General features: G+C 33.8%; 1 protein-coding gene across 2 annotated transcripts in view; it reads left to right on the top strand.

Annotated features, from left to right (window-relative positions):
• Positions 1-26,830, top strand: part of SLF1 (SMC5-SMC6 complex localization factor 1) — a 35,066-nt gene extending 8,236 nt beyond the window's left edge. Inside the window, exons 6-18 of one of the 2 annotated variants that reach the window (XM_062599058.1) lie at positions 2,322-2,450; positions 3,882-3,935; positions 6,199-6,357; positions 6,933-7,099; positions 8,502-8,639; positions 9,319-9,484; positions 15,880-16,027; positions 18,147-18,292; positions 19,951-20,120; positions 20,590-20,717; positions 22,699-22,791; positions 23,188-23,370; positions 25,836-26,830. In XM_062599058.1, coding sequence (XP_062455042.1) covers positions 2,322-2,450; positions 3,882-3,935; positions 6,199-6,357; positions 6,933-7,099; positions 8,502-8,639; positions 9,319-9,484; positions 15,880-16,027; positions 18,147-18,292; positions 19,951-20,120; positions 20,590-20,717; positions 22,699-22,791; positions 23,188-23,370; positions 25,836-26,338 — 2,184 coding nt within the window. In that variant the 3' untranslated portion in view covers positions 26,339-26,830. Of the gene's footprint in view, positions 1-2,318; positions 2,451-3,881; positions 3,936-6,198; positions 6,358-6,932; positions 7,100-8,501; positions 8,640-9,318; positions 9,485-15,879; positions 16,028-18,146; positions 18,293-19,950; positions 20,121-20,589; positions 20,718-22,698; positions 22,792-23,187; positions 23,371-25,835 lie in introns of both variants that reach the window. The other variant, XM_062599057.1, reaches the window with a different exon arrangement.
• The last annotated feature ends 424 nt before the right edge of the window (positions 26,831-27,254 follow it).

Here is a 27,254-nt window from a genome sequence, read left to right as displayed (position 1 = left end):
TAGAGGAATGAATGTTAAGTATTTATGGCTATCTCACCTTTTATTGATCTCCATGAGAATTAAATGTTTCTTGCTATGCACCCTGAATTCCTCGCAATGTGATAACAGTGTTCTGTCTTAACTAGTTCATTAACTTGCCTTTATCTTTTTTTCCTAGACTTTACTAAGTAATTCACGTTAGAAGCAAGGAGAACATTAGCTTTCTATTCAGATGCGTCTAAAGAACTCAGAAAACTGCCAAGAGACTAACTGCCTTAGTCTCTTAAAAGGAAAAGAAAACATAAGCAATCAAATCACAACACTTGTCTAAATATATTAGGCTTTATCAATAAACATTACAAACACACTCCTGTCTCTTTCTCCAAGAGGCACTTGGCACATATGTCATTAGGACATAACATAGAACATTCCAATGTTGAAAATCTGTAGAGCTGATACTTGACTGCTACTTCTAGTAGAAATAAATACCCTCGTCCCTGCAGTATACATGTGCACACGTCATCTAAGGCTTTGTATCCAAATCAAATGTTGAATTCAGCAAAGCAGTGTTATTCATTATTTCATTAGAGCTGCTTATAGTCATTCCTTTTCACACTATTCTATCACTGTTTTTGAATGAACGCATTGCTTCATCTTTTCATTTCAATATCTGTTCATTTAATTTCAACCTCATAACTTCCAGTGTGAAAATACTCTTGAGCGATTGTCATTAATGACTTGATCCCATAAGGTATCCAATGAATTGATTCAAGATGTTAAAGCACATACGTGATTTTAGGGAGCTATTCTTAAATTTAACACAGACTTCGAATGCTTTGTTGAATGCATATTGGAATTTATAACATCTTAGCAAGACAGTACTGGGATACTGTATATTGTCTGACTGTCAGTATTTTTAGGAGGATGTTGAAAATAAAGCAGAAGTGCCACAAGAAGTAAAGACTAGTTAATGTCTCAGAGAACTTCTGTTCTACTTTGGTGGAAATGTAGTTGTGCTTGCCTTATCAGAAGCTATTTAGAGCGCTTCTCAAATTACCTAAAGCATTTATCATACTTCTGTAATGTGCAAAAAACTTGTTACTTTTTAAAAAATGTGTAGTTACCCATATGCCAAATATTTTTGTTTTGAATTGCACATTTAAGGGAGCATTTGAAAATAGAATGAAATGTATGCAGCTTTTGAAGCTTTACATTGAAAATCTCTTAAAAGCATAAAATATTCGTAGCTTGCTTCTTCTCAGTACAGCCGCCATTGTGTTTATTCCCTGCTATTGTTTTCCATACAGTACATGTGTCCCCTTTTGGATTTAGGTGTTTGAAGCAGAAAGGCCAAAAGCCACCCTAAGCAAATTTATTTCGTTGTATTTGTATAATGTCCTTCCACACCTACTCTGAATAAAAAATGGCCATCAGTACAGTGACTAAGGGAGATTCTTCAGCAATATCTACAGTTACTGATCACATTTTACACTTCAAGAGCAGACTACTTTTTGTGTGTATCTGTCTAAAACAATGATGATGCTTCATTCTTAATCTGTGTACATTTGTTGAAAAAATCATATATTGAACCTTACCAAAATGTATTGTTCTCATATTCTGATATAATTTTTAAATACAATTTCTAGTTACTTTTTAATAACAAAAATACCTTCTGGCTTTGCTGAGAGTCTTCTGTATGGAAGTGTGTCTGGTTTCAGTGTGAATTATAGAACAGTACTTGCTCATTCCCTGTGCTGAAGAAACAACTAGAAATGACTAGGTGGACTTAGAGATTAAATTACTAAAATAAAGAACTTACTTAAAAATTTTAAATTGCTAGTTTTGTTCATCCTTATAGACAAGAACTGAAGGGATTTTATTGTAATGGCCTTTATAAAATGAGAGTCTAGTCTTGGTCAAATTGATGAAAATTTGTATTTAAAAAATCCTTATTATACTTTCTTCTAATGGAAAAGGTTTTGGTTTTAGCTTTCTAAAAGTCCAAAGAACAAATCCATTATGGAAACTCAGATTGCATTTCAGTGAGAGATTGGGCCAAGGTTGGAGACAATTACAAAAATAATTATGGGGAAGCTCATACTGATGATGCCCATGCTAGAACTACCTACAGCATTAATGACTTGTTTCTACAGCTGTTTTATCTGGCATGTAGTGTCGACTCTTGAAAAATACATGCATATGCACACATGAATTTACAACAGGGTATACTGAAAGACTTCAGCACATAAAGCTGTTTTGGAGTGTTAGTTTTCTATGCCATTTGAAATTAAATTGAATTGATGATGAATTGAAATGATGATTTGTTTTGATCTTCACAGAAGGAAATACAAAATACTGAAGTTATCCAAATTAATCATTTTCTAGCTGCACAAGAAACTAAACAAATCACATCTAACATGCAGCTTGTTGAAATGAAAAATGCTGTGATAAAACACATGTATTTTGCTCAGGTAGGTAACAATTAGTTTTACTTTCTTAGCATAAAATGTAAAATACATATAATTAAATTTCTTTCATCATAGACAATAGATATTTTTAAAGTTTCTGAAATTCGGATAACTTTCTAGCCTGCCGTGTTTAATAATACCCTATTTACTACAATCCAGCATTAACCAAAATATAATTTAGAAGGGTAAATGGTAGGCATGGGCATGGGGAAGACTTGGTGGACTATTTGAAATTTCAGTGTAATATGTCTGATAATAGCTAATATAGTCCAACAAAATGTTATATCAGATTATAGTCTTTCAATGACTTGTCTGTTATCTACCAAAATTACACTAACAAGCTTTTAAAACCTACCATATCCTAGGGCAAGCAAACTTTCTGTTGATTCTTATGAATGTTTTTTATTATAAGTAGAGAATAAAGCTAAATGTACTCTTTAATGTTGACACATACCTAATCATGGTAAACATAGTACATTAACAATTAAAAGCATTGTTTCATATCTAGAAACAACAATTAATTGCTTTGAGTCAGGATATGTTTTCTCTCTTTGCTACACAGACTCTAAATGATGTTGTGTAAATATTCTGATAGGAGCTCAGTTAAAAAGAACAACATATAATTTTGTAACTGCAGAATCAGATCCACAATGTATATTAATGTAAGTTCTCATAGCAAAAGAATTAGAATTTCTAAATGCTCAGTGTACAGTATATAAAACCAAAATTAACGAGTTGAAGGCACAAGCTGCTTAAATATGCACCCTCAAATACTCCATGGTTTATCAATAACATTTTTATCAAGATCATAGCCTCCAGACCTTTAAAAAATAAATGCATCCCTAATTTCTCATATATTGTACATACAACAGGTGCACTACTTAGCAGATTAGTTTTTCTTCAAACTCTTACATGGATCTGAGTAGAAGGATTAATCATAATCCCTAGGACAAACTCTTCTAAAAGACTTTTTGATAATACATATAAATAAGTGCATAACAGTAGGCCGTAACTGAAGTTAGTAATACATTTTTGCACCTACTGCCATGTCTTCAGGTTTCAGTTGAGTTGCAAGATGAATCCAAAATTTATATTTTGTCATAGAAAAACTGTAAAGAATAAAAACATTTAGCATCTATGTAAGTGGGCGAAAACTAATAAAACTGTCATTGTGTAGCAACTGGAGCAAAGAATAAAAGGAAAGCTAAGGAGGAGAAAACGTGCCTATATTATTTTCCTTTTAGGTCACTAATCCTCTATTTCAAAATTTTGTGATCTAAATATTAAAAAGATAAATATAAATAGACTGCTATGTAGAATTTTTTGCTTGAGTTGCGCTTGAAAAAGAAGTTAACGTTCTTTGTTTTTATGCAGTATTTACGGAATATGTCTGTTGGTATCCAATGCACAGGTTGATTTTATCCTGTTTTACAGACTGTTAAACATAATTCTACTCAAATAGACCTGCTGAATGAATGCAATTCAGAGGTAAGGATTCTTGCAAAAACAGCCTGCTGTGTACAAGAAATTTTATTCTGAGGTTAGACGAACACACTTCTGTTGTGAAATTAGCTAACAAATAAACATTTTAAAATACTTAGATTATCTCATCAGTCTAATAAAATTATTTAAGAGATAAATAGAACTTCATTAGAATACTGGATGTACATGAAGATTTGTTCTTTCTTGCAGTGCTTTCAGTACTGGCCTCTTTATCATAAAGAAACTCTTTAAGTACTATTGCTTAAGAGAGATTTACCTGTTACTGTGTAGAAAAGACAAAAAAAATATGGCCTGATGCGATTTAGGTTAAATTATAAAAAGACAGTATAAAAAGACAGATCCTGATAGCATCACCAGATGAGGGCCAGAAGTGACATACTCATCCATGCACAATATACTAAGTTATCTTCACACATCTGAAATCCATGCAACAGAGGAGTTGTTCTTTGAGCCATTAAACAGTTTATGGTTGCCCTTTAGATGTGCTGTTTGCATATAATTAGCATTACAAAGGTATGAATGCCACCATTATTTCCAAAGGAAATAACATGGAGATTTTAATAGTGCATATATAAATGAGAAAATTGAAATAAATGCAAGTTGCATAATCCGTATGCATAAAGACCTGATTAAAAGCAAATTGTCCAGATGAGCAGTTTTATTTATCATTAATATAAGGCTGGTGTACATTAGAATCTAATACAGGAATCTCAGAAATTATATCTTTGTAAAGAAACCAAGTTCCTAAGGCGGACATGGTGCTATGATTTAACTATGATTATGCTTTTTTTTCCACAGGTTTAACTTGATCTCTTAAAGTCTTTAGTCTATTACTAAAACATTTTCGGAAAATACTTGGCTAATACAAGTCTACTCTATAGACCTCAAAACTTCAGTTGGACTTGAAGTTTGTGTATTTCCTTGATTTTAAAACAATTGGTAGAATGTCTTCAGTAGCTTTATGTGTAATGTGCATTAGAAGCCAAGTTTCTTGGCAAATATCCTGAAGTCTACAAGGTGTTAGAGACTAAAGTAGTAATAAATGTATGTAACCTTTTAATTCCCAGCAGTTCAATTATCTCCTTTCCCTGCTTCTGCCTTTCACAGTTTGGGTTCCTTATCCCAGTTTATTTGAACTTACCAGAGCCTCAGGCAGTGTTGTCCTGAGAGGATTCTGCGAATATATCTATATTGGCCTGGACACTTGAGGCTTGGACTTATATGTGTACCCAAACTTTTTCATTGACTATGCTTGTCTGTATGCTGGTTCTTGTTGGCTTCAGCCTACAGCAAAGTAGCTGGATTTCAAACCTAGAAATTATCAGGCCCCAAGAAGCTGTGCTCTAGTAGAGGTATGGTTGCTGCTGGATTGTACCTCTTGGCTTTTGCTTGAACCTGGACTAGAGAACAGAGGTAAATAGCAATGTAACTGAGAACATCTTCACTAGCTCCTCTTGCATATCAGTAATCTACAGAAATAAAGGTTTGGTAAGCTCAAAGTACAGATGATAACAGGGAAATTGCAGAGCAGATAAAGCATTTCTTGAAAGCTGTTAGATCCTTATGGGTCCTCTGAAAGCTTGCAAAGTTAAGTGTTTTGCTGTCATAAATGGCAGAGAGTAAGAGGGGAGCCCTGTGCTGTTAAGAAGGTCTTTAGAGCTTTGTAATACACTGGGATCAGTACCTGCATTATCTGTAGCATTAGCTGCTTCCCTGATATGCTATATAGGAATAGGAGTGCTAGGGAGATAAAACAGCTATATGCTTTATAGATTTATAATGTTTGTTCATAAATTATATGTTTCATAATTTTACATTTTTCTTTCATTTTCAAACTGTTCCAGTGGTGCTAATTATCTTACTATTCCAGTCCTCATGTACTCTGTGCATGTGTAGAAATATTAACACTTACTTCTTTGCATACCTTTCAGGAATAAATTACAGGTAAGTTATTGAGTGTGTAAATGTAATTTTTTTTTTAAGGTTAAGTATATTCAGATCTTCTGAGATGATAAGCACATTATGAAAGGAACTATCTTTTTAATGAAAACCCAGTTCAGTAAGTGAAGGCCTTCTAGATGACAGCAACTTACTGAATCTGGCTATAAATAGTTATTTCAATTCTAATGTGTAATGTTCTCTTGCCTTACTATATTACCAATATTTCTTAGAAATTTCATATTAGTTTTTGTTTGTATTTGGTCTGTATTAAACTGTTCTCTTACTTACAAAGATATTTTATTTTTAGATTAAAAATACTGACCTGTCCAGAGGTACCCTTTGTATACTCGAAGGACTGGTAGAAGAGTATTTATTTCCTGATGTAGTCACAGAACTTGCAGCTGGTCAAAAGTACTGTATACCCCCTGTGCAACTTCTTCATTCTCTTCTAGAACATGTCTTGTTGGTGAGATCTGAAGCTTAACTATTACAAATATTAAACCAAGAAATGGAAATATTATAATCTTTGCTACTGTCAGTGTATTTTCTGTTTTTTTTCAAGTGAAATATTAACTCTTCACTTCCTATTCATCAAAGTGTTAGCCTTAATGCAGCCTATAGTCAAGGGAAAAATTTAATCTGTTTCCTTTTTATTATTTATAAGCCATAGGAATATAGTGCTCTAAAAATTATGAAAGAGCCAGCCCAGAATTCTTTCTGCTGCTTTGAGAAACAGCATATGTGTGATTTTTTTTTTTTTTTAACTTAGTAGGCCACAGATACTGAGTTCAATTCAAGGTTTGTTCTAAGCAATGATGCTGGAATACCAGAGTAGTGCAAGCTGTGCTTGTTTTTGTTCTTTCTTACGGAAATTCTGAATTTTGCTGTTTCTAGTTTTGCATTAAGTTGTATGTTAATTAACTGATCATAATTAAATTTTGTCACTTAGGATTATGCGGAATGAAGAAAATGTATAAATTCTTAGTGATCATCAATCTTTGGCCAATATGGAGCCAATATTATTTTCTCATTTTATTACAGGGAAATACTGATGCAATATTTTCTGCTAAACTTCTTCATATTTTGTATCTTGTTCTCCAACTTGATCCTCCTTGGAAGTCCCCTTCTGTGTTAAGGTATTATTTGGACCTTCTTCAGTGTCCTATTTGTAAGAAAGGTACATGGTCCTTGATAGAGATGCTTGTAAGGTAAGAAAATTTAATGAGGTATTAGACAGGTGTTATTTTACTTCAGATTGGGGCAAGGAAGGATAGTTGGCATTCTGTTGTACTTAAGTCACTTTTTCACCTGGATAAGTTAACTGTACATGAAGGTCTAGCATTATAATTGAGGTCTGGACCTTTCATTATATGTTTCAGTTTAGCATGCAGGTAGAGGTGTTTATTGGAAAGGGAAAAAAAAAACCTATGTTTGCTTCTTCTGTTTTGTTGTAGAATGTTTTATTTTTGTATTTTCACAAATTAGAATAATTTATATATTAGTGCTGTGCTGGTGTGTGGGTGTCCACCCCTATATCTATCTATATGTAACTGTCTGCAGTTGTGAAACAACTTCCAATTTTATGTTGCCAAACATGAAGCTTCATATTATATCTTTTAGTCATAGCATTACAATTTTATTCAACAAGTCTTATTAAATTCTATGTACCTACCCATTCTATGACTTTGCATATGTCAACTGTTTGGGTTGCTACTCCATTCTTTACCTTGGGATTTTCTTTTTCTTTTCTTTTTTTTTTTTTTTTTTTTTGTGACTTCCTTGAATAGAAATTAATTCAGTTGTTCCTTTGGAAGAGGAGCTGTACCTCATCTTACTGCTATCATACCATCTTAGGCAATATTTAAAAACTGACATAACAGTGATTACAAATACATGACTGTAAACATGCTCTTAGTCTTCAAAGGCATTAAATATGAATCATTGTAATTGAACATTTAACTATTTTGATTAGGAACATGTCACAGGCCACTTGAATGGAAAGTAATTTATCGTATAGATTAAGCTCTTAACTGTGCTTACTGGCAGAATATGAACACCCTGCAGTTGTGTACTTGCTCTTTTGCTTGTATGTGTTCATTCCAATATTCAAAATCCTATCCAAAAATATATTCTGCACTTCAAAATCATCTGTATCTTGTTAGACAATTATTAGATGTATTCTGCACTGTATGTTTATACTATATTCCTGTCAAACAGTGTCTGTGTGAAATGCTGTTCAAAGGTTTATAGGAAGTTACAGTGTAGTCTATAATACTAGACTACCTTGTAATGACAGGATTTTTAAGAATTACTGTTAAATTCAGTAATTGTAAAGTAAATCAAGTAGAGAAATTTAACAGATAAATAATTAAAATTACACTGTAGATAAAATCTTCATCTACAACATAAAGCCCCAGTAGCAAACATAGTTTTTTTTCCTGAAAATTTGGCTTTAAAAACATAAAAGTTTGGCATTACAATGATGAATGTTGCTGGGGAGCAAGGTATTTACTTGTCAAAATTGTCAAAAGTTAAAACTACTTTTTTTGCTGGTAAATCACAGTATCATTTTAATCATACAAATGTATATTTTTTGTGTTTATTTTTCAGGTCCTGCCTTTATTGCAAAACTATTTGTCATGCAGTCTCAGTTTCAGAAAAAGTAGATGAACAGAGGATGGTTCACAAAACATTATTGAAGTTTTTCTTAGACTTAGTAAAAGCTGAAGTAGAATTTCTAACAAAAAGGTGGGGGTTTATGGGAAAATTATTTCTTACTACTTTTCACAGTTTCACATGTGCTTCTGTATGTACAAGCGAGTTGTATTCTGATTTTAGTGTGTCCCTAATAAGATGTGGTTCTCACAGACATGTCTTTGCTTAGAATTTCTTTCTGTATTTCTCAATTCTTAGTTTGCTTATTGCAATTTGTATTGTTTTTTTCTAATTGTGTTTTAAGGTCTCCAGCTTAACATAAGCTGTTAACATAAGCTATTATTTGACTATATTACAGGGTTCAGTAGGCATTTAATTTTACTCATAAAGCTGCATTTTTGACTTTACAATACAATTTTTCATTCTTTAAGGTAGACAAGCAGGAGTTTGAACCTACTGATATTTTAAAATATTTCAATTAAATGTTATCTTTTACTAGGAAGATAATTATCTTTAGTTTATGAAGTGTAAAAAATATTGTTTTTGCTCTGACTGTACTTCACATAATATTAGCACGATATTAGAATTCCTATAGTTTGACTATAATAGTCACCATTATTTTACTTATTATTCATCAGAAATTGTGTCTGATCTTTCTATACTTAAAAATTGCCAAACCTTTGTGTGTTTTGACAGAAGATGAGGTTCCTGTCTGGTAACTATAGTAATCAAAGTGGCATGAAGATTCAGGTTCTTTTACTTTCTTTTACAGTTTGTTTGAAGGGGCCAATTCACAGCATCAGCAAGTCATGCCACAGACGGTTCTTCTGAAGACCTTTTGGCTGGGAAGCGAAACCTCAGTGCTTTTTACCAAACACATAAATATTCTAGCCGATTGGGTCATACTTTCCCATAGAGAAATGAACAGAACAAATGATGTGAGTATGAATTTTATGCTATAAAATAATGAAGACCAACATATTTTTTAAAAGGCATTCCTTTGTTCGTTTCTTTGTGAGGAATTATCTGTAAGTACCACAGCTGCTTGTTATATCTGCCTTTTGTTGTGAAGCATGCTGGGTTTTGCTCCACTAAAGGAAATGAATTGATCCATAAGATTCTCATATTGATCTGTAGAGAAGAAACGAACTGGAGTCACGAGTAGCTTGGTGGCTACATTCAGATGTTCACATGCCCTTACCAGCAGGTGTTACTGTAGTCATTAGGGACACAAGCTTAACACATCTTGTCGAACAATAAGGTTTAACAGATGATTATCTTATTTTACAGAGATTGTATTCAGGAAATGTTGGAAAGAAAAAGCTAACAAAACAAATTTTGTTGTTTTCTACAGCTCTGCATAATTTGATTTTAATAAATGCCCCAATTTTCTTCTCAAGTCCTTTAGTTTCATTTGTTATGTTCCCTAGATCTTTTCATAAAAATGGAATTGAAGGCAACTTAATTGCTGTTCTGTGACCTGCTGACCAGCAGGACATTGACCTAAAAGATATCGAGTGTCCTCTATACCACCTCTTTCTTTTCAGAAACTAGAGGCCTTCTAAAACATCTTTGACTTCTAGATTCTCACATAAAACACAAACTTACTGCTGTCTCTCCGTTCTCTTTTAAATTATTGTGAAAGCACAGAATAAATAGGTACCTCATTCACTTTTTCAATACAGTAGCAGAACAACAATAGAAAATCAAGTATTCCAGAGAAAAAAGCACTTTCAGTATAATACCTGCTAGTTTTTCATTATGTTAAGAAAGCAGAAAGATTAAACATAATGACAGCTTTACTCATTTTACCTAACCAGACCTCCTACCTTTTTTGAGGGATATCAAAGTAAGCCATACTGAAACAGTGCTGTCTTTTATCCTTGGTCGAGATATTAAAAAAGTAACTAAAATTAGGCTTCTAAACCCATATTTGTATTTAAACAACCTACCTTTTCAAAGGTACTGAGTGCCAAGCAGGCTTATATTCAGTTGATTTCCATGGCCATTCTGCTTCTTTGGAAAATGAGATGGCTTTCATGTGTTTCCTGGTGTTGAGTCTGCAGTTTAAATTTAGGCACCATTTTATTTTTTCTATCATGGCTTCTTTTGACAAGTTCCAGCACTGTAGACCATACCTGTTTCATAAACTGCTCTTTATATAAGCAGAACAATCACTTGTGGCAGATACGATACAAAGTATATAGAAAATAAATTTACAGAAAGAATAAAACACAACATAAAGCATGCAGAAACTTACCTCTTCTTTAGAGTTTATAGACACACATATATATGCATGTGTGTGTATACATATATACCTCCTCTCTCTCTCTTTTTATATATATATATATATATATATATATATATATATAAAAAAATTCTTTCAGCACAAACCCAAGATTCCTGTGGCTTTTCCAGTTTAATGTATAATATCCTAACAGATATGAATTCTTGCCCTAAAATATAGTCCCATTATACTCTTGCCTGATAATATCTGTTATTTTGTACATTCTTTCTTACAGCCTTATTCTTTAGCTTCATATTTATATATTGCATTTTATTTTCCCTGGCATTTTTGGCAAAAGTAAATTCTAAAACAAAATATTCACCACATTTTCACTTGCAAAAATTGCCATTATCCCTTTTTGCACTCTCAATTTTGGTATGCTAAAAGTTGAAATACTGTGTTTTTTTTTTATTTTTATTTTTTTTCAATTTATACCAAGAGCCTCAGTTCAAAATTCTGGGACATAGTTGAAAAGATCATTCAAAAAGCCACAGGAATAGATCCTCCCCAGCTATGTAGACAGAAGTGTTGTGTTTTCTTAAATTTTTAAAATTATTTTAGAGATGCATAAATAAAAACAGAGTATTTCCATGCTATTAAGTATGGCATATTGGATACAAAATTTTCCTTCCTTTTTTCAGTTTAGGTGTATGATGAATTGTTACCAACTTTGCTTTTTAGAAGCTGTTTGCTTAAGAAGCAACACATTGACAATATACACTTAATGCCACTCAGAAACTGAATTAAAGGAGCTACTTTGGCATTCCCACTGCCTGTATAGGGAAAGAAATAAAGCATTTGGTAGTACAGTGTAAGGAGGTGACCATGTCTCACAGCTTACAGAAGCTTAACTTGTGGGAAGAAGCAAACGTGTTAAATGCAATTTGCTGAATTTCTCACCCAATTCTCCAGTGAAACTATCTATGAATAAAAATAGAAAAATAATTTCATGAAATGCTTTTTCAGGCATATCTAACACATTCTCATCTAAGTGATAAAAGTGGACAATTTTTATTTTAGTTATTTAGAATCAGATGAGAAGTTTCTTCTTTTATGTGAATCAAAGAGATTGCAACAAATCAGCACTGGAGAGGAGAGGAAAGGTAAAATAAAATAAAATAAAATAATTAAAAAACAAGCCAGAAACAATTACAGTTTCCTAAGTTATAAGCTCCATGGTGAAATGCTGAACTGGGTTGATCAGGTTTTCTTGCTTAAATACCCTGAGGATATTTGTTTTTTCAGATCTGTAATAACCTGTATCAGAAACAATGAAAAATAAAAGAATGAAGGACTATAAGGGAATAGTTACATATCTGGGTGCATTTGCTTTCCTGTGATAGGTAGGATTTCGTTTATCTTGAAAGTACCAGAATAAAATTAGTGACAGGAAATTGGATCCCCTCAGTCATCACTGTGTTTATCCGCTGGGACAATTTAGTGCAATAAAATTGATACACTATCCTTGTAGTTAAAAATGCATTGCCAAAGGACATGGTAGTTTTTCCATCACTTGAAGTCTTTAAATCAATATCAAATGTAATTCTAGAAAATAAATGGTATAGCTCAAAGGTAAATAATAGATTTGATATGAAACTCCTCATCAAGGGTCCTTGAATCAAAGCTGTTAATTGAACTTTAGAATATACAAAGGAACAAACAGGTATTCTGTTTGTAACAGCTTGAGTAGAATTCAATCATTGAATGACTTTTCACAATTACTTTGTTATAATTGAATATTATTTGAAAGAATAGTTCTGCATGATTTTAAGAGGTTTTTTTATGCATTAAGTACTACATTTTATAGTAATACAGTGGGTTTTTTAAGCATTTTTTAGGTAGTAAACCTTAGGGACAGGATCAGAAGTTTCTGAATAGTCTCAATTTTGGTTGATTGAAGTGTCATGTTCCAGTGACTAATAGTCTGACAGTTTATCTACATGACAGTGTAAACAAAATCCTCTCTTTTAAAAAGATTTTCACTTAACCTGAAATTGCATCTGTTAATAAAATAGCAACTTATGTTGTTTATACGAGTAATTTATTATTTCACATCCAGGAATAAAAGTATTTGTATAATGTTCTGAATATTGCTTTTGTATGTACAAAAAAGTCAGTTAGCCTCTGTAAATTATTTTATTACAGATTGACATTCAGAGATCACTTAGCTTTATAAGACTTTATTCTTTAAAATGTCACTGGAAATTTTGTCATTTGTTGATATTTTTCCTTTTATTTTAGTTTGTAGTTGAAAATACTAATTAAATTTCAGAAAAAGACTATGGCTGTAAAACAGAAAGCAGTAGAGTTGAAAAACAGAATAGACTTTTCTTTAGTTTTAACCTCTTTAGTTGAATAACAGGAGCTATTTATGTGCACAGTGTTGTTTTGTCATACGTGGTAGCAATTCCTATACTTAATGGAAAAGTTTTCTTTGTTTTCCTTTGTAATATTGCATGTCTTTTTATTCCTGTTTCTATTATTTTGTGTTTGAAAAAATATTTTAATATGTTAAATATATTTAAGATAGATACTGCTTTCAGTAAATTATAGCACTTTTCCTTATTTTAATGTTGAGCCATTTATTTCCTGATATTATGTAGAAGCTCTTGTTTATACTACTGTTGTTTTATTATAATGTCAACCAAAAAGCCTGTGCCAGTTAGCATTATCTGAGCTGTCCTTGTCAGTGTGTAGAGATACTTAGATGTGCAGACGTAGTTGCAGCTTGGGTATCAGCCAGATTTCGTCTGCAACTGTATTTCTGACTTTGTGAAACATCATTAATACTTGTTGTATTAGCAGTAGTTATTTCAATGTAATGCCTCAAGGTCAGGTTTTCTTTTCTCCCCTTCCTTGTATCTGATTTCATAGATTCAGTAAGACAATCTAGTGATTGAAAACCAAGAAAAAGAATTTTAATAGTTGGGCTCTACATCTGTAGAGCAGAACATCTATATCTGCCTGAGACTATATTTGTATGGCCTTGATCCTGCAACTTACCTCTGTTAAAATTCTAATTTGCTGCATTTGTGTAGATTATTTACTTCGAAGAACTATGGACAGGATTAAATTATTCACCAGGATTTTGCTGTGGGGTCCAATGGTAAAGGAGATATGCATACTTAAAGAAGTCTAAGTGCATTTTAAATTGCTTCTTTACTTTCTATTCCTAAATCTTTAGGAGGTATGGAATAATAAAGATTTTAAAATATTTAAATATTAGTTGAAAAAATGGTTTTAAATATTGCTGACCTGTCATATCAATGTTCTCAGTTGTTCATCATCAGATTCTCAGATCCCATAGTTCATCCAAAATGAATTATTAGGATATAGTAAAGAGAGAGGCAAACTAAATCAGTCAAAGAGTTAAATAGAACATGAGAAAGTACAGCTGGAAGGGATCTCAAACATCATGTAGGCTATCTAGCCTAGAGCCATTTCTCATAGATGTTTGTCTAACTAGTTCTTAAAAACCTCCAATGATGGAGATTCCACAGCCTCTCCAGGCAAGCTGTAGTAGGTATGTTTATTCCTTTTCTTTTGAATGACAACAAAGTCTATTGTTGCTGTTAATTATATGAACAGTATTTATGTAGGTTTTCCACAAATGGGTTTGTAGTTTTTCTATAATAAATCTCAACTAGCCATGGTCTCTGTTGCTCGTACGTATGTCTATTTGATTTACTGATGAAACTCAAACTGTTTCAGTCACTGGTGCTTCTCAGCTCCTGAGAGAATCCTATTAAATTATTTTAAACTGATCTTTGAACGTATTTTGTTCTCAAAGGAATATCAGAAAAACAATTCATTGTGATATTACAGCACAACAAAAGACAGAATAGTTCTGTTTCCTTTAAGTAATTCTGTAAAACCTCAAGTTGAGAGATAAGTACTTACTCACTTGTCTGTCTCTTGTCCAAAATTTTCTGTTGTCCAGTATGTCCAAGCATACAGTCTCTTCTACAAGAACACGTGTAGCAGGATTTAGCAGACAGTGAAGGGGCTGCGTGTCCCAGTAGCGATTTACCAGTAGAACCTTAGTTAGCTGGCTTTTAGCAACTGAATTTCATGTATTGCTACCATGTGTCACATACTCTTCCAGGTTACACTTCTTTCAAAACTACATACAAACATTGGGACTTTGCTGTGTCGGAGGAGTAACATATTTCAGAATTATGGCATAAATATTTCTACATTGTACATAAGTGTTGTGTAGCAAGATCCAACTTACCTTTGAATTGACTAACTCCAGTGCTAGCAACTGCTGCTCTATCCAGTCATTATTAAGCAAAATACTTATTCTGGTGAATAAACAGTTTCCTCTATCTCACAATACTTGTTAGATAGCATGTTAACAAAGAGCTGTATATTGTCTTGATACCTCCATAAGAAAATCTGCTATGATTTCTTTATTTGCGCATGGCAATTTTGTGCAAGTTCTGGGAAGAAAAGAATAAGGCTAATATCTATGCTTTGTTTTTTCAAAATATGTAGCTGCTAGTCCAGTTAGAATTTTTGATAGCACAAGAAAATTTCCTGCTCCCAAATACTTGGTTGCCAAAGTTTTTCTGAACAGAGGAATAGCACCTTGCATGCTTTCCCTCTTTTGGCACAGATGTACACAGCTAGTCATCACCAGGGCTTTACTTTTGTGATGATATCTTTAGAAGAGAATCCTAATAGAAGGGGGAGAATCAGATCTCTATACTAATAAAGCAAGACAAAAGGTTATCTAGCCTCAGTACAGTACTTGAACTCCTATAGTTAAGCAAAACCTTATTCAAAAAGAAAGCCCATTTTGTACTTCTAAGCACTGATTTCATTTTGTATTAACATGGCTGTTTGTTTTAGAGTATATACAATAATTTGTATTTCTCCAGTGCCAAATCTTAATTTGGCACTGAAGAAAGGCAACGAAGGAATGATTTGGCAATACAGTAGGATTTTTGTCTAAATGTATTCTTTAGTATTATTGCTAATTTATTACCAGCATGGATTTGTTGTATAATACCGGTCTATTAATGCTCTTTTTCTTCCTTTTAGGCTTTCAGACGTGAAATAGCTAATCTGTTAAATGCAATTCTTGGAACTGTAGTGGAATATTGGATCCTTTCAGGTTTCCTTATGGACAGAAACGTGTTTCGTCAAGTAGCTGATGATTTGGCACAATACATTGCCATTTCATGTGATGGTGAGTGTTTGAAATGCATCTCAGAGCATTTCATCAGATACACTAAAGTCCCAACTAAAATCCTTGATTTATGCTTAAGTCATATTTACCTTCTGTTGCAGCCATGCAGTCTCATGGTGTGATGTGTTTTTGTCCAAGCAACTATTTTGTGTGTGTGTGTGTGTGTGTGTGTGTGTGTGTGTGTGTGCACGCGCGTCTGTCTCAAGCAAAAACCAAGTAGTACAGGCCTTCCTTTTAACATTCAGTTAAATAAATCTGAATAGGTTTTAACGTTAAATCAATATTACACAATGTGAAAAAGAAAAAAAAAAGCAAGTTCTGCGGAGCTCAGTTGTCAGTTTAGGAAGAGATTTAAGCCTATTAATCATGGTAAGCCATAACTTGAGACACACACCTGAAGACACCTTAGTAAGGCCAATTCTCAAACAAGACTTTAGCTTTTTACTCCACAAACTCATTCTTCTTTGTTAAGGACACTTCAGCAGTAAGTCCAAAAGTTAACCTGGGCTCTCTGACCCATACAGACTTCAAATGGAGACAGTATCTCATTCCAAATCCTTAGATTGTTAGCCAAAGAATTTGGGGAGAGGGCTTGGGACGGGGAGTAATATGAATGTTGTATCACTATTCCTCCTGTCCGTTAAACAGGCTAGATAAAAATGAATGCCACAACCTAAATGAACCATCATTATCCAACATGGAACATCTTTTGGGGCATCTGTCCTTTCAGCAACTAGGGGAAGAGAAACCTAAAAAGGTTCCAAAGCTGTTTGGGTTTTTTTTTGTTTTGTTTTTTTTTTAATAAGAAATTAAGCGGAAGACTGTGATTCAGCTATTACACCTCTGTGGGTATATTGGTTTCAGTCATCATTTTCTCATCATTTTCCTCTAGAGGCAGGTGCAGACTTCATGTAAAAATTTGTTGCTTTTCCTACCTGGAAATTTGACAAGAACTATCCTGAAAACATTCAACAAAAATCTTAGTATCTAGACAAATAGTTGTACTCCACTCTCACAAAAATAAAATGATCCAAAGTATTATAGCCTGCCTTAGATCTTAAGAGGCCAGACCAGTTGGAACTTTATAGCTGAATAGAGCCCCTAGTATCTGCAACTATTGCAGCCTCTCCAAAGGATTTTATCTCTTTCATAAATGGGGAAGAATCTTGTGTGTGTATGTGTGTGTGTGTGTGTGTGTATATACATATGTATATACACACACACACACACATATACGTATTTATATACAGTATATAGATAGTAAGACTTTCTCACTTGCCTGTTCGCAAATGGAAAATGATACTCTTTAAGCTGTCCTTCATCCATTCAGAGCATTCACAAGAATGATCATAGTCTGATTATAAAGAATAAAGATTCTCTGACGAATTGATGATCACTGCCACTTAGTTCAGTCCACAGCACTTAAAGCCCAAAAAACTATTGCAAAATTCTTCTCCTAAGATTCTGTTAACCTTACAGGAGAAAACATCTATACTTCTAAATCTTGTTCTATTTTAATTTAGGCTATACAGTAGTTACAGAGGGAGTAGTTCTCAAAAGAACAAAATACTCCCTTAATATAGTAAAGACTTTCCTCATCTTCAGAGACCTTGTTTTCCACCTGTTTCAGTGACTATTTTGACAAAACACTTTTGCTAGAATCAAAATACAAAGATCAGCCTAAGAAAAAACAGCCATTCTGTTGCTTTGCAAAAAAAAAAAAAAAAAAAAAAGGAAGTACAGTACAGCAGACATAAACCTGATATAGGCCCACATTTTTCTACAATAGTTTCTTGTGTGTGCGTATGTATATTTTTTCTTTTTTAAAAACAGTGTGAAAGATTTGGAACATCAGAATGATGTTGAAATCTGCTTAAGGTCACTTTTCATAACTTTCCCAAATAAATAATTTCCTTCTCAAAATCATGATGCAACTTTTATATGATTATATATGATTATTTATATGAATATATTTAGAGCATTTTTTAGAAGTTCATTAATACAAGCAGTGTTTTGCCTTTTAAAATACGATGAACATTGTTTCAGAAACTGGACTCTTTATAAGATGATAACATACTCTGATTTTAAAGGCTTTTTTCCCCCCTTTGCTTTTATCCAGACTTTTCAATACATGAATTAAAATCGTTCATTTGTTCCATACCATCTCTCTGGCTTCAAATGTTTGTTGCAGAAGCAGTTTTTAAAAAAATATGTTTACAGAGGAATATATCTATTTCTACAGAACCTCTTTCTCTTCAGAAAATAGTAAGTAACTCTTGTACTCCTTAATAACCTAGCATACTTAAGTATGCAACAAGTAATAGATTCATAAGAGAATCTTGAAAAACATCTCCTTTTGTTGTGGTTTAAAGTCATGCTCGTTGCGTACATCTTATTCCACCTGTACAAAAACTCTACCACGTTTAAATTGTTTTACCTCAGATCAGGCTTCAAAACAATGGTAAAATTTTTCCTGCCAAACAATCTGTAATACTTGTACAAATTAATGTGTTTTCATGCAGGTAATGTGAAAAGTCACAGTGCAAGCTTTTAAAAATTATCTTTGATGTAAATACTTTATTGCAATATTACATTTATAATTAAGGAAAATTCCAAACATTGCATTATTTAACTTGTTTTTTTTTTCTTCAGATTTTTTTAAAGGGGTAATTTCTGTTATTCTGGTATGTCTAGGCAGTTAATTGATACAAGCTGTTATGATTCTGAACCACAGTGAATTCCTGTAAATTTCTTCTCTTGAAGATTTTCTCCTACTTGCAAACTTCTACCTGCCTTCAAATCACAATTTTGATAGTTGATGAGGAAATACACGTGATGAAAATTGTAAAAGAAATTCTCAAAAGCATGACTGCTGGCAGGATGCAGACAAATCAGAGAGAGGACACTGTAATGACGTGCCCTGACTTACAGTTACATTTCAGTAACCTTAACACTAATGTGTAACCACGATATGGAATCCATCACTGTTTCTCTATGACCTAAAATTCAGATGAAATCAAAGCAAGACAACTTTACACTTTCATACATTTTTCTAAACAGAGGTTTCCCTGAATTTTATAGGAGCTTATTATGAACAGAGATCATTTTTTATCATACATGATGTTTAACCACAGCTTGAACAAAAGACTATCAGAAGTTTAAAAATAAAACAGCTATATATCTAACATAAAGCCTTCTAACTTAAAGTTTTCTTTAAGTATCTTTCTTTTGACGTGGTGACATGTAATCTGCTTCCACTTCTGGATAATCATTGAATGAGTCCCCTTACTGAACTATTTCCTGTGCTTTTGCCAAACTGGAACAACTTATATGTCTTTGTAGAGACATATATAGGTGGATTGGAGCCTCTGAATTGCTGGAACGAAGCCAAAATATCTATGCCATCCTAGGTTATCCTAAGTGAGAGAGCACCTAAGAGGTAACTTGCTTATTGTCTACCCAAGGCCCACAGGCTTAGTCCTCATCTTACAGGAATGGTATTTCTTTGCCAAATTGCTCCCTGGATTTGGAGCAGAAAGGCTCGTAAATACTTCCATTAAGTACCTGAGAATCAGTTAGCTTTGCTGTAGGACTACAGCTGTCCAACTCAACAGATTAAAATTTTCTCAGCTGCCAAAAAATCCCGAGAGAAGCCTAGAATTTCCCACTTACTTCTGAGGCCAGCATACAAGAGTGAAATACTGAGTAAAGTATGTTAAACTAGCAATATAGTAAAGACTGCAGAAGACATTTTTAAACAATCTATATATGCAAACATCATTTAGGGATCATATTTTCAAAAACTTAGATAAAGCAAGCTGTGGGTGGTGGATGACTGCTTTATGTGAAGTACAACAGAAGAAATTTGACTACATATGAATTTACTGTATACATGGTCATTGATAATGTTCCTTTTGCAACAGGTCTGTTGCTATTTGCCTGCTTTAGGAGAGATAGGCATGTGTGAGACAAGGAAGATGGAGAAAGCAAAGAGAAAGAAAATAGGGCAATGGCCATGCCCTGAGTCTCAGAGGGCATTATTGATGCTAAATGGTGAAAAGCAGAACCAAGTCGAAGTGCTGCCTGATCTACCGTAAGTAATACCTATAACATCACCAGTTTTATTCTGCTTTGGGGGACAGCTTCTGACCTGACACATTTTTTGAACTTTATGTGACCTGTTTTGTTGTCTACAAATTACTGAGTCTGACAGAAAGCTCCATCGTAAACCTGTAACACCTATAGGCTGGGGTTCCCCCTTACCCTTCATCCTCCATATATGCAGACTGATGTATTTTCCCAATATTAAATTTAATAGAGACATAGAAGGGTTAAACCATTCATAGTATTACCTTTAAAAAAGTTAATTGTGGGAAGTGTACTTTTATTACTGTTTTTAATACAGTTAAAAGACTGAGAAATTACATAGTTAAGACATTTCAGAAAAAACTCTGAAATGCACACATCTGACATTTATATGCTCTAACAATATTAAGTATATATACAATATCTTAAAATATAATATACAGGTTTTAAACGTGTCCACTTTGCTGTCTTTTCAGTGAGTTATTCTTTAATGAGTGCCCTCCGTTAGCAAAGAAACTTAAAGCAGAAGTTAAGGTTTCATACGCCAAAGAGAATTGCTACCTTTTGGCTGAAGAGGTACATTTTTACAAGAAAAATATTAAAGGTATTTTATTATCTAATTTATGTTAAGAACTTTAAATGTGTAGAATCAACAGTTTCATGTTTAAAAATCTTGTCCTTATGGATGCTGAACTAAAATGACCGCTTATGTCCAAGAAATATTTTCTTATGATTCACGTTTCTTTTTTTCAATATCTGTTTGAAAGGAGGAATTGTATATATGGTGGAATAAAGCTGCCTTCTTCATTCCCCTCCCCCCCCCGAGATATTAAATACAGTGTACAGCTTGTGTGAGCTCATTCCAGTCCTGCCTGCCTTACTTTGCTAATCCACCTCAACCTGTGCTTGGTAGGATCAACGTCTTCTGATTTGAAAGTATAATTCAGTCTTCATCTCTTTCAGTCCTAGACATTTTGTGAACAAAGACTGAGGAGTATGCTATGTTACATAGCTGTGTTAAGCATATGGACTGTTTTCTTCCAGGCATTCAGCCCAGACTATGAAAGGCATTTGGCTTTTGTCTTAGCTATACTGGAACCCAAGTACCTAAAGAATAAAACAGCACTGCAGTAATTCATTTGGGTCCCACTTATTACACAAATTTAATAAAACATACTTTACATAAGGCTTTACCTGAACAGAATTATTTGCTGGAACTACTTTTTACCATCATCATCAGAAATTTACCTACATCATTTAAAATACAACTATATTAATAATGACACCTATGAGAAGACTTAGAAAAAACTGGCAAAAGCAAGCTATGATCATTCAAAAAACTATAATCAGAATTGTGTCACAAACACTGAAGGACATAAAACCTCACCCTCTTTTGGGATTTAAGCGAGCTTCAGTAACAGAGCCAGACCATGCATTTTTAAAATTGGTTCCTTTTCTCTTTATTGCTTTTGCAAGTAAAATTGATGTGAATTATTACATACTGACTTTTACAAAGAAAAGTGAGCTGAAGGACTAGGGCAAAAAAAACCTGCTTTTTTTTCCTATTCTTCCCCTGCCAAAATTGTAAGTAGTATCTTCTGCTGAAAAGAATGAGTATGGAGCAGACAGATTTACACAGTGAAAGTATTAATATAACAAAATATACCATGCTAATCTTATCACAAAGGCTGAGAGATTTAGCCTAAGATTTTTTTCATTTCTAAGAGGTTTGTTGCGTCATCTTTCACCTGGCATCAAGATTTTCCTCTGGCTCTTGTTCAAACCTAATCACTTAGTGAAAGCAAAATAGCATTTAGAATGGGTCTGAAGTTCTTATCATGCAGAGACTAATGGTATCTTTACCTATAAACAGCATTTGTCAGTTGCTTGCTGTTCAATTTTTCACACTTACTTCAGCTTTACATAGTACTAAGACTTGGGGGTTTTTATTCCAGAGGATTTTCTCTCGTCCCCCTTCTTCTTTTTTTTTTTTTTTAATTTATTAAGACCCTCTCATTTATTTCTCTCTTTCCCCCCTTCCTTGCTACTGTAGCCAAGTCAGACAGCCTATTGAGAAACAGCAAACCATCTGTTAACGGATTTGAAGTTCTGAATTATACTTGAGTGTGTAGAGGCACTCGTGCTTAGCCAGAAACATTCATTTGAATTAAGCTATAAATGCTGTGTAAAAAGAACCATACATTTTAACGTAGGTTCATGAATAAATTTAAGGGAGGGCAACTGCACTCTCAAGTTTTATTGCTTCAAAACCCAGTATTTTTGGTGTTCTGTGATCACTTGGTGCTTTTATAGTGTGATTGAAGCTTTAAACCTTGAACTGGGGGGAGATAATTCCTGTGTTAAACCTTTTGCAGTACAATTTCATTGCTAGATCTCTGGTGGAACAGAAGCTCTGTGGGTTTTTTGAATTTTCTTAAAAGATAGTTAAACAGGACAAAGGAAAATCTTACTCATTATTGAATTTTCTGGCATATAGCCAGGTCTCCTAGTTCCATGCACTTTGATTATTTTCCTTAGTTGCTATCTTGCCTAGTCTAGTGTAATCTATTAATTTTTTATGGTAGGCGAGACAGCCCTGCATAAAGCTTGCGTAAGAAACAAAGTGGAGAGATTGATTCAGCTTCTCTCTTCTCCTGGAACAGACATTAATGTTAAAGGTAAGTTCTTCATTTTCTCTACAAAACTAAAAAATTAAGCCAGATAAAGAACTAAAATAATATCTATTTGAAAATAAAGTTTACATTTATAGCATGAAAATTGTTTTAATTATTTTAAATAACACAAAATCAGGACTTTAAAGCAAAAATTGATGAAAGGCTAATTTATAACGCAAGTGTGTGGTAACGCTCATCACATTTCCTATTGATTTAAAAAAAAGACATTTAATTTTTTTCCAATGTTTTTCAATCAAATTTCCTTTTTGAAATCACCAACTGCCATTGTATCCATAACGAATATTAAAAAGTAAAGTGTTTTGTGGTCTAGTGAATTACAATATTAACATTTTAGTACTACTTCTGCTGTTTTAAAACTTCCCTTGATTTATAATTCAGACTATGCTGGCTGGACGCCTTTGCATGAAGCCTGTAACCATGGCAGCACAGTGTGTGTCCGTGAAATTCTGCAGCGTTGTCCAGAGGTAGACCTGCTCAGTCAAGTGGACGGGGTGACTCCTTTGCATGATGCACTGTCAAACGGACATGTAGAAATTGGCAAGCTGCTACTTCAGCATGGGGGTGAGTGTGTTTATGCTAAACTGGTTTAGGGAAATTATCCACTGTTCTGAGCCCATACGAAGTTCGTAGTGTTTTTCTTAATAGTTGCTTAAAATACAATGTTATTATAAAATATTTATTTTAAAACATTTTTAAGCCAGGCTGTTTTGGTCACAATAAAAATATTACTGTTTTCACACTATCTTGATCAGCTGAATATGAAATTAACCAGGATTTTCACATTTTTTTCCAATATGGTAATGTTTTTATTCTGCATTTTACACCATATGTATTGTAACTATATTCTCCAAACTCATTAATGAACATAAAGATTACCTAGTCACCAAGCAGTGCTAAGGATTTTCTTTTGTTTTGATCTATTTTTACCGTAGCTTGCAAAAATAGATCCTTAAATCTCTATATAATCATGTATTTCAACATAAATTTGTTCAGCATTTATGAAAATTAATGTGATGGTCTTTGAAGAACACAATCAGCTTGGCAATTAGTTTAAGAAAGGACTCTATATTGTAATTGTGATAACTGCTGTTTAGGGATAATAGTGGGAGGGATGCCTTAGTTTCTAAAAAAAGATACATTGCCCCTTAGAGGCAGACACATGATAAACATTTTGAACATATTTTTCCTTCAGTGACAGGGAACATGTATCTTGTCTTGAAATATATTGTATCAATATAATTAACATAACATGTTTTTTAAAAAAGCAGATGCAAAAAATGGACTTGGATATCAACTGCTTTTATTCGTTTACTAAAATTTGTGATATTCTTTCTGTTGACCTACTGTGTGAATTTAATCTCTGTGTATTATATCTCGAGTCCAGATTTTTTCAAAAAAAGTCATTTTGCATACAGCCATAAGGCAAAAGAATGCACTGTATTTAGATGGCCTATTAATTAACCTAGAGAAACAACATTTTATTGCATTCTTGGCATAAGATCTCTGTATTTGCAGTCTTCTCCTGCCCCCTAAAGGCTATTTCCTGTGTCTGTTGTGCAAGCACCATCTCATAACCAATACGTTCCTCTGCAGTTCTACCTCTCTGTTTGCTGAGCTTCAGTTCTGTGGCTCCCAGGTGTTTTATATATTTCCTGAACCACGTATCTGACCTGCGGAGCCAATACCTAGGCTCGCTTCAATCGGTCTAAGTGTTGCAGTAGCTAATACTATAGTAAGCCCAGCACCTCAACTGAAAACGGCAGTGCGCTGACGGTCAGGCATTTTTTTCGGGCTGTTGTGAAGAATAGTCAGTGGATGATCCTGTTGTCCTAGGGGAAGAGATCTACTTGCACTTGCATTCATCAAGGTTTTCTGGCAACTCTACAGGCTGCACGTACCTTTATCCTTGCCTTTGTCACACTCTGGGCTTTGGCCTGTCAAATAGCTGACAACACTTTGGTAGAAAGTGTGTTACACATTCAGGGTGTGTTTACTCAGCTCAGTAATTTAGAGTACATCCTTGCAATATCTTTTTACTCCCCCCCCCCCAAATGCTTCAGCTTGCAAGAGTTATTTATTTTACATAATCATAGATGGATTAAAAAAGTACTGCTGTAATCACTCTGATAAGGGGTAATATGGGGAAATACCACTTGTAATTAAAATATATTTTTGAAAATATATTCAAGTTATAAAATTGCATCATTACTTTATCATCAGAGCCCAAATTTTCATAAGATGATTTCTGCTGTGCTCTCCTATGGAAATCACCACTGTTGTTTGTTAACTCCTTTTTTTCTTACAGGTGTGGCATTCCATAAACTTATCAAGACATCTGCAAACTGTTTAAATATTAACAGCTCCATTGTACTAATAAAAAGGAAATACTAAAAAGAATCTAATATAATCTGACCAGGTTAAACATCCTACTTAATTACTTTGTATCTATTTATTACAGTGTTTAATTTTTGCATTTCAGAAATTTGCTAAGAACAAACTTTGTAACTTAGTTGTTGAGGGAGAACAGGATTTATGCCAAAACTGTTTATCTTGCTTGACAGCCTAGGACAAAGGCAGCCACACCATCCAGAAAGGTAAAATAAAGACCATCATAAGGAAATCCCTATAATTTGGAATCAGTTTCAGCAAATCTAGTTGCCTGTAGAACGTTTAATGAAATTCGACATCAGCAGTAACATTCAGCTTCTGCATTTTCTATATATTGCTGCTTGAAATTTTAGGATAAAACACATTTGACTGTCTTCCATTTCTATGTAAATAATGTTTGTCTTTCAATCAAGCAAAATCAGTAAAAAAAAATTAAGGTAAATATCATAAAGAAACTGTTCTAAACTCTACTTCTTCTAGATTGTATTGTAAATATGTGACCCATCAGTTGCATCAACCTGATTTAGTACAAAAAGGAATTTAAATGGACTCCAAGCTGCTGGCAAAAAACAACCCAAAATCTTGTTCAATTGCCAAACTGAATATGCTGTTACTACGAATGTTTGTTTTTCCTGCAGGACCAGTGCTTCTACAGCAGAGGGACTCCAATGGAAAATTGCCACTGGATTATGTTGAGTCCCTGCCAGTAAAACAAGAACTTTTGAATGTTGTTCATCCAGAAGAGACAATTGAAAGCTTCTCTGAACGCACAGATCAAGACTTCCACAGTCAGCAGATAGAACTGTGGTTAATTTTATTTAATAAGATGCTACTAAATTTTTGTTCAGTTTATAATCTGTCTTCCCCCTTTACTTTTGCTCTCAGAGACATAGTCTGTTCAAATACATTTCCAGTAATGGCTAGCGATGATTCTAAGTTGAAAAATAAATTTTCTGCTGATTGGCTAGTAGATACATATCTTAGAGAGCTAGAAACTTTCCAAAAGCTTCCACAGTTTTTTCAAGAAATACCTGCAAACATTATTGTTTTTTCTGGAGAACAGATGAAGGCTTTATTAGCAACACTGGAAACTATGGCCATGGCAAATCAGCTGTCTACTTTACATGTTTCTACCAATTAACTTCCAGGCCAATTCTGCCAGTTAAGCCTTGACTGTTAACTATTGGTATTAGGCTAACGTTATTTTTGTGGCAACTAAGGAAGTAGAAATTTCACAGCCCTACATGAAACTACAGTAGCACCTCCCATGATATCAGTACTTCCTCTAATGGAACCTGGAAGTGAGATGCACTGATTCAGTGCGTTTTTATAGCCCAGAATTTTCCACTGCTGATGCCTTCTAGGTCTCAGACGTATCTGGATGTCCGTGACAAACTCAGGAGGATGCTATGTCATTTGCACTACGTTGAACATTGTTTTTTCTCTCCTGGAAATCTTTCTTTGTTACCACTCCTGTGCCTTAGTCCACTTCAGCTTTGAAAGGTACCTGAATTTGACACCGTAATGAGCCATTTTTTCTTATGATACAAGTATATACCTACATATTTTAATAAATTTTAATAAAACTAATGTTCTGAATATCTATCAATAAACCAAATATATGGAAAAGCAACATCTATTTTTTTCTTATTCTGTCCTTAGGAATACATCTTTTAGAAGCTAAAAGTAACAACAGAAGTTAGTATATGTATTTACAGAATCAGTTTGCTGGCATTTTCCACAGTTTCTTTAATTTCCTAGAAATGGTCACGCAAAAGTGTCTAGAAAACTTCTGCCTGCTCCCCCAGCACTGCGGCACTCTCGTGGTCACGTTCCTTTGTGCAGGAACCACATTGGAGACAGGCTCCAATACTCAGGTGTTTTACAGAACTCCAGTTGTGACAACTGACTAGAGGTCCCAAACCATCAAGTCATCTTCCTCCTTCCCAGACTAGTGATGCTGCGAAGGGCTGGACTGGCCCTCAGTGCAACTTGTGGTATTATTGGCTCTGCTCTAACTCATGCTGGCTTGCAATGTTTTGATAAATTCATTACAC

This window comes from Rhea pennata, chromosome Z, assembly GCF_028389875.1.
Source record: "Rhea pennata isolate bPtePen1 chromosome Z, bPtePen1.pri, whole genome shotgun sequence".
Taxonomy (NCBI): Eukaryota; Metazoa; Chordata; class Aves; order Rheiformes; family Rheidae; genus Rhea; species Rhea pennata.
Note: the sequence above shows the minus strand (reverse complement) of the source record. Positions and strands in the feature narration are given on the sequence as shown.